Source organism: Carlito syrichta, unplaced genomic scaffold (assembly GCF_000164805.1).
Source record: "Carlito syrichta isolate Samal-C Ts95f unplaced genomic scaffold, Tarsius_syrichta-2.0.1 Scaffold314018, whole genome shotgun sequence".
NCBI classification, from domain to species: domain Eukaryota; kingdom Metazoa; phylum Chordata; class Mammalia; order Primates; family Tarsiidae; genus Carlito; species Carlito syrichta.
In genome coordinates this window covers 428,804-436,339 of record NW_007258114.1, presented here as the reverse complement: position 1 = coordinate 436,339, position 7,536 = coordinate 428,804, and the positions used below count along the sequence as shown (strand labels likewise).

Here is a 7,536-nt window from a genome sequence, read left to right as displayed (position 1 = left end):
GGTGGATGAGGTTCCCAAGGAGGCCAGAGGCTCCAGAGTCCTAAAGCCCCAAGTGGGGACCGAGGCTGAACTGAGTGAGCTGTGGCTCGTCCAGAGGGGAGCCCTGGGTTTCATTCCCGAGAAACTGGGGCCCAGGAAGGGCAGCCCGGGAGGCTCAGGCATGCTCCGTGGGGCCAGGGCCACCAGCGTGGGAGTGGGCAGGGGCCACTGCCTGCAGGGGGCCAGCGCTGGGCTCCGGGGATGCCAGCAGAGGGGCCGAGAGGCCGTCAGCGGAGTCTGTGTCGAGGTCCAGCCTCCAGTAAGCTTCGCACAGAGGCAGGTCATTAGCTTCGCAAAGGCTTGAGCTTTTCCACCACCAGAAACCCCAGGGAGAGACAGGAGCAGGCATAGAGGAAAGCCGGGAGGGGGAGCAAGACAGAGCAGAGTTAAGGAAACAGACCACACCAGACCTGCTTTGCCCTTCTTTCTCTGTGCGGCCCCTCCATCCAGCAGGCCTGGCCAGGGAGGGGGCCGTGGGGTCATGCTCGCATGCTGAAAGGAGGAAGCCACCCTGGCCCAGCCGGCAACAGGCCTGGGGACCTCGGCAGGCCCTTCCTGCCCTGCTTCCCCGGAGGACCTGTTCCCACCTGCTGTGCCTCCTGCCTGCCCCATCCTCTTCCTCCTGCAGGCTAGCAGCCTGGCTGCTCTCCCTGTTCCCCCGCCGTGGGAACCAGCCTCCAGGGCTATCTAGTCTCCCCTCAGTCACTACACTTTGGCCCTGTCTTATTTCTGGGGTCTGGTCCTGCCTGAGACTTGGCCTGACTGGGGTGACGGGAACACAGGCCTGGGCACCTCCCTGCACCCCAACCTCTGGCATGGGGAACACTCCTGGCACATGCGGGGAAGCGCACTGGGAAGGGGGCTCATTCCCCCTACCGCAGTACACAGGCGTTCCCCACCCGGCTAAGGTGCAAATGGTGGCCCTGGCTCTCTCCTACAGCCCACCCTGGGAGAGTGCTAGTGTCTTGGACATGAGCCAGGGTGGCTGAGAGGGCCCAAAACCTCTAAATATGAACTCGAAGGCCAAGAGGAGCAGCAGAGGCTCCCTCCCTTGCTCCTGCCCTCAGTGCTCAGTCTCAGAACGGTCCCGGACACAGAGAGGCATCCCCAGGAGAGCAGAGGGGCAGAGGCAGAGCCAGAAAGAGCAAGTCATGAGCAGAGGTGGGCAGCGGGCGGCTCATGCAGGGAGGGAGCAGAGTGACCAGCAGGCATGAGGTGACCTGCATTTGGGGAAGCAGCAGATGAAGCGACGGCCCTGACCTGCCGGAGCCCTGGCAGCTTAAAGGTAACATGCAGAGGAAGGGACAACTGCTTCTGCCACGGGGAGCTGTGGAGGGGGCAGGGCTGGCCTCCCTCCTTAGGTACCCAAGGGTGGCTGGAATAGACCGGATGGCCTGCAGGAAGGGATAGGCTGGTCTGTGAGGCCCTCTGGGAGAAGCCGATGGGGGAGGACACAGGGAGCCTGGTGTACAAGTGCCCAGGGTCCCCACCCAGCTCTGCTGCACAGTTGGGCAGATCCGTTTTCCACCCTGGCCCTCCCTTCCCTCCAGCCAGAGCAGGGCTGAGTGACCGTCCACAAATGCTCAGTCCTGGGGTCATAGGGGCAGCGGCTGCCTCGAGGGGACACACATGGGGATATGCAGGACTCCCAGGGCTGTGAAGGAAGACATATCCTTGAAAGGGTCTGGAACACCTCAGGATGCCTCTCTGCCACTTGTCTGCTGAGCTGACTGATATCAGGGAGCAAAGATGGCCCCAGAGCCTTATGGGACACTCTAAAACTGTTCCAGCTGAGCATTGGCACTGACCCCCAAAGAAGAAAAACCAAGTCCCATGTCACACCAGCTCCCAGCATGGTCTCTGTGGAGCAAGAAGGGACTTTTTAAATACACCACCAAGAAGAAAAGAGGTTTGTCTAGGAGAGGGCATGAGGTGGGCATCGACTCTGTCTGCTGGACTCCATCTTTTTTTATTTGTATTTTTTGTAGAGATGAGGTCTTGTTATGTTGCCCAGGCTGGTCTCAAGCTCCTGGGCTCAAGCAGTCCTCTCACCTCAGCCTCCCAAAGTGCTGAGATTACAGGCATGAGCCACCATGCCTGGCCTAGACTGAATCTTAATTTTCTAAGCTAATAGGGGTGGAAGTGAAAGCCTTCCTGTCTCCAGTCTCAGTTTCCCCCTACGTCAATCAAAGTTGGTGCCTGATTTCTCAGGGCCCCTCCAACTTAAGTGATCTCAGGTTTGGGGCTTCTAAGTGGCCCTACGAGGGCCAGGATACAGGGCGTGCACCTTCTGCATTCCCGGGGCCCAGCACAGGGCCTGGCATGCAGGCAGGCCCCAGCTCTGTGGATAAGGCTGATTGGACCAGAAAGTGGAGACCCGACTACACCTGGCCTGGTGTTCAAGGCCATTCTCTGCTTGAGCTTTGTCCTCCTCCCTCCTAGGACTGCCCCTGCCTTCACACTGTGGGGTTCGGTGACATCCACATGGAATTGCATTCCTGGGTGAGTGCTGGTGTCTTGGACATGAGCCAGGGTGGCTGAGAGGGTCCAGACTTGGCCAAAACCTCTAAATATGGACTCGAAGGCCAAGAGGAGCAGCAGAGGCCCAGAAGGCACTGCCAGGGGAGGCAGTCTCAGGAAGAGACCACTGCCTGGGGAGGTCAGGCAGGCACCCACCCTTCTCCAGCCTTGGCGGAAGTCCTGTGATTTTCGTCAGGCTGTGCTGTGGGGAGGGCCGGGGACCCGACAGGTGCTGGTGAGTTGTCTGTCCATCAAATGCTCTGGCCAGCTCTGCTCGGAAACTCGGGCACTGGCTCCACTGCCAAGGCCAGCAGGGTTTGGAAAAGCAGAAGCCCTTTAGGGCTGGGCAGCTGCACCTGCTGGCCAGGCCCAAGCAGGCGGGTGCCTGCTCTGCTCTGCACGGGAGTCCAGCCCTATTTGTACCTGGACGAGTAATACTCCTCCTCCAGCTCGTAGAGGTCGATGGAGATCTCATCCCGCAGGGCGATGAGCTTCCGGTCGCACTCCTCCTGTAGGGCGCGCAGCTGCTGGTTGCGCTGGTCAATGGCCTCGTTTACCGATGGGAAGTCATTGAGGATCAGGAACTGCTTGAGGTCAGACACCAGCTTCATGAGGGACTCCCCAGCTCGGACCTGCAGCCATCAGAACCAAGGCAGGCATAAGGTCAGGAGAGGATGGCGGCCCTGCCTGTGGGTGGCAGACACCGGGAAAGCAGTGGCCTCTCTGGGAGCCTCAGCTTTCTCGTCTGCGAAATGGGACTACAGTATTGACCTTTACAGGGTTGCTTGTGAGAATTAAGTGAGAAAACTAGAATGGAAGTTGCAGGAGGGCAGGATCACTAATTCCCACCTCAATAGCAGGTAGGGTGAGTTTGCTTCCGGAGCCCCGCCTCACCCCAGCCTCTGACTTCCACTCCTGCAGGACTGATCTTCCATCAGAGAAGTTATGCAAGTACACATTCTGCTCATTAGAGACTCATACCAGCCGGGCTTGGTAGCTCAGCCTGTAACCCCGCGCCTTTGGGAGGCTGAGGTGAGTGGACTGCCTGAGCCCACGGGTTTGAGACCCGCCTGGGCAGGCGAGACCTCATCTCTACAATAAATCAAAAAATTAGCCAGGCGTGGTGGTGCGTACTTGTAATTCCGGCTACTCGGAAGGCTGAGACGGAAGGATCGCCGGAGCCCAGCAGGTCGAGGCTGCGGTGGCCGGGAGTGGCCACTGCATGCACTCCAGTTTGGGCAACAGAGTGAGACTCCAACTCAAAAACAAACAAACAAACAAAAAAACCCACAAAAAAACTCATACCAGGACCAGGCGTAGTGGCTTATGCCTATAATCCCAGCACTATGGGAGGTTGAGGTGAGAGGAATGCCTGAGATCACAGGTTTGAAACCAGCCTGGTCAACTTGGCGAGACCTCATCTCTATAATAAAATCAAAAAAATTAGCTGGGCATGGTGGCATGTGCCTGTAGTTCCAGCTACTTGGAAGGCTGAGTTGGAAGGATCGCCTGAGCCCAGCAGGTCGAGGCTGCAGTGGCCATGGGCGTGCCACTGCACTCCAGCCTGGGCGACAGAGTGAGACTCCAACTCAAAACGAAAACAAAAAACAACCAACTCACACCACTGCTGGGTGCAGTGGCTCATCCCCGTAATCCCAACACTTGGGGAGGCTGAGCCACTGCTGGGCACAGTGGCTCACTCCTGTAATTCCAGCACTTGCTTGAGGCCAGGAGTTGAGATCAGCCTGGGCAATATAGCAAGACCCCGTCTCTAAAGATTAAAAAATCAGGCCGGGCTCGGTGGCTCAGCCTGTAATCCCAGCTCTTTGGGAGACCAAGGTGAGTGGATTGCCTGAGCCCGCGGGTTCAAGACCCACCTGGGCAACTTGGCGAGACCTCATCTCTACAATAAATCAAAAATCAGCCAGGCGTGGTAGCACGTGCCTGTAGTTCCAGCTACTTGGAAGGCTGAGGCAGAAGGATCGCCGGAGCCCAGCAGGTCGAGGCTGCAGTGCCCGGGAGCGGCCACTGCGTTCCAGTCTGGGCGACAGAGTGAGCCTCCAACTCAAAAAAAAAAAAAGTTGCTAAGAGGTAAAACCAAAGCATCTCTGTGTTTTCCTGTGGCTTTCCGGAGGGGAAAGACAGCAGACCAGTGCCACGGTACCCTCTACTCTCCACAGGAAATTCCAGCGGGCACCAATTCTCGCCACATCCTGCATCCTGGCGACTCACGATGTTGGCAGCTCGAACGTGCATCTCGTAATTGTCCTGTTCACCCTGAGTGGCCCGGGACACTTGCGTCTCGTCCTCAATCTAGGGGGCAAACAAGAAAGCTGTGAGTCTGCCCAGCAGAACAATCGGGTGTCCCCACCCCTGACCCAGCCTGGCCCACAGTAACCAGCTATCTACCCAGCACACCCACCCCTGCCACATCCCATCTACTGTGCTCTCTATGGACCCTGCACTCGGCTAGCCAGACCTCTGGCACTCCAGCCTGGGCAACAGAGTGAGACCATGACTCAAAGACAAAACAAAACGAGACAAAAAACCCTCAAAACCTGGCTCAGCCAGTTATTGGCTGAGTGACCTTGGGCAAGTGATTAAGTTCTCTGAGCCTCAGTTTCCTCCTCTGAAAATGGAGAGAACAGTGTCCACCTCATAGAGATCTCGTGAGGCTTCGGTGGGACAGGGCACAGGCAGCCGTCACAACTCGGCTTGACACACGGCATGCACTAAATAGATGTTAGTGTCCACTCTTGTATTGGCCACCCAACCTGCTGAGTCTGCAGAGCTCAAGCCATCCCTGGCTGCAACCCGCGCCCCTGCTTAGACGGGCCCAAGTCCTCCCGCCTCAGCCTTCCCAAGTGCTGGGATTACAGGCGTGAGCCACTGCACCCAACAGTGGTGTAAGGTTGTTTTTTTTTTTTTGAGTTGGAGTCTCAGTCTGTCACCCAGGCTGGAGTGCAATGGCACGCTCACGGCCACTGCAGTCTCAACCTGCTGCACTCAGGCAATCCTTCTAACTCAGCTTCCAAGTAATTGGAACTTCAGGCACACGCCACCATGCCCGGCTAATTTTTTTTTTTTTGAGTTGGAGTCTCACTCTGTCGCCCAGACTGAAGTACAGTGGCCGCTCCCGGCCACCCCAGCCTCGACCTGCTGGACTCCGGCGATCCTTCTGCTTCAGCCTTCCAAATAGCTGGAACTACAGGCGCACTCTACCACACCCGGCTCATTTTTAAAAAGTTTATTGTAGAGATGAAGTTTCGCCTGTCCAGGCTGGTCTCAAACTTGTGAGGTCAGGCAATCCTCTCACCTCAGCCTCCCAAAGTGCTGGGATTATAGGCGTGAGCCACCACGCCCAACCTGATGTGAGTTTTAGCTTCTCCCTGGACCCACTGCCCTGCTCACATGCAATCGCTCTGTGGTAGTCCCCACAGTAACTGCCTTACTTACAGATAAATTCATCAGTCATCACAAGGAACCTATGACATGGGGGAAACTGAGGCACTGAGGCATAAGGTTGCCATCCAAACCCATGCTGCTAGTAAGGGGTGGACATGGAGCCGTGGCAGTTTGGCCAATGTCCCCTAGTCTGCCAGGACTTGTAAGTGTTGGGTTTACTCATTTGTTTGTTACTGTTAATACCCCTGCCACCCTCCAAATGCTTTCTCCATGGGGACAAGGACCTTGTCTGTCCTGCCCCCAGAAGAGTGCAGGCTTTGTGTGCCGTGGGTGCTGTTGAAAGTTATCTCAGCTGGGTGCAGTGGTTCATGCCTGTAGTCCCAGCTATTTGGGAGGCTGAGGTGGGAGGATTGCTTGAACCCAGGTCAAGACCAGCCTAGGCAACATAGTGAGACCTCATCTTTACAAAAATCAAAATGTTAGTTGTGTGTGTGGTGACACACACCTGTAGTCCCAGTTACTTGGGAGGCTGAGGCAGAAGGAATACCAGAACCCAGGAGGTTGAGGCTGCAGTGAGTGATGATTTTGCCACTGTTCTCCAGCCTGAGCAACCCCTGACTCAAAAAAAAAAAAAAAAGAAAAGAAAAAGTGGTCTCCAGGCCTGAAACACAGGTCACCCACGTGGTCTCTCTCCACCCTCTCTGGACCCTGCACCTTCTCATCGTTTCAGAAGGTCAGCACAGGGCCCCACCCACCTTGGCGGTCTTGATGATCTCCGTGAAGTTGTCCATGATGGACTTGATGTCATCCTTGAGCCGCTTGTTGTAGGACTGCAGCAGTGTCTCCTTGCTCTGGGGCAGGGCTCTCTGTTGGGCCATGGGGGACCTCAGGCAGCACGGGGCGCAGAAGCCTGGGACCCAGAGTGCAGGACAGACCTGAGTGTGGGCAAAGCCAACTTCAGCCACCCTCCATGTCCCCCCCTTAGCAGAACACACATAACTCTGGAGATTCCCTTTCTCCCAAATAAAGGCACTGATTCAGACACAGCTGAGCCCACTCAATCGGGCCCTGCAGTGGGCCCTGGGACTCCCCTTTGGCCCACCCACCCCTCTCCCTGGGGAAGCTCATCCTGCAATCCTGACCAGCCCTGCCCAGGGCTCCAGGGCTTCTCACTGTCCAGGCTCACAGCGCCTTTGGGGGAGGCCTGCAAGCTCCCCGCCTGCTCCCCATCTGCAGTCGCCTGGCAGGACTTCTCAGCCATCAGCCACCACCCTAGCCAGGCCCCAGATCCAGGGAGCCCTTCGGATCCTACTCCCATCCGTCCCTTTCCTGCCACTCCCACCGCCTTCCGGCCCTTATCCTTATCGGGCCTCCTTCCCTCCAGCCTCCAGGCAACAGGGAACAGGTCCGGAAAAGTGTCTGGTCGTCTCACTCCCTTGCTTAACCCTCCTCCGTGGCTCCCCAAGGCCCTGGGATGAGGAGCTCGTGCCCTGCGCGCCTGGCAGGACACGGGCCCAGCCCCTCTTGGCCCTCGGCCCTCGGCCCCGGCCCGCTGACCAGCCTCGGTGCCGG

The 7,536-nt window shown here is 57.4% G+C and overlaps 1 protein-coding gene across 1 annotated transcript; it reads right to left on the bottom strand.

Annotated features, from left to right (window-relative positions):
* Positions 1 to 10: 10 nt before the first annotated feature.
* Positions 11 to 6,897, bottom strand: MED22 (mediator complex subunit 22). Its single transcript, XM_008070809.2, has 4 exons — positions 6,720 to 6,897; positions 4,792 to 4,872; positions 2,983 to 3,191; positions 11 to 344 (listed from the first exon to the last, which is right to left on the bottom strand). Exons 1-4 carry the CDS (start codon positions 6,840 to 6,842, stop codon positions 155 to 157), a joined length of 603 nt encoding a protein of 200 aa, XP_008069000.1. The 5' UTR covers positions 6,843 to 6,897; the 3' UTR covers positions 11 to 154.
* Between the last annotated feature and the right edge of the window lie 639 nt (positions 6,898 to 7,536).

Excerpts from the sequence above, each read along its gene's own strand:
- MED22 (XM_008070809.2), bottom strand. The coding sequence starts at position 6,842 with ATGGCCCAACAGAGAGCCCTGCCCCAGAGCAAGGAGACACTGCTGCAG. Across the intron at positions 3,192-4,791 it reads ACGTTCGAGCTGCCAACATC|GTCCGAGCTGGGGAGTCCCT; the intron begins GTGAGTCGCCAG and ends TGATGGCTGCAG. Across the intron at positions 345-2,982 it reads GAGGAGTATTACTCGTCCAG|CTCAAGCCTTTGCGAAGCTA; the intron begins GTACAAATAGGG and ends GTGGTGGAAAAG.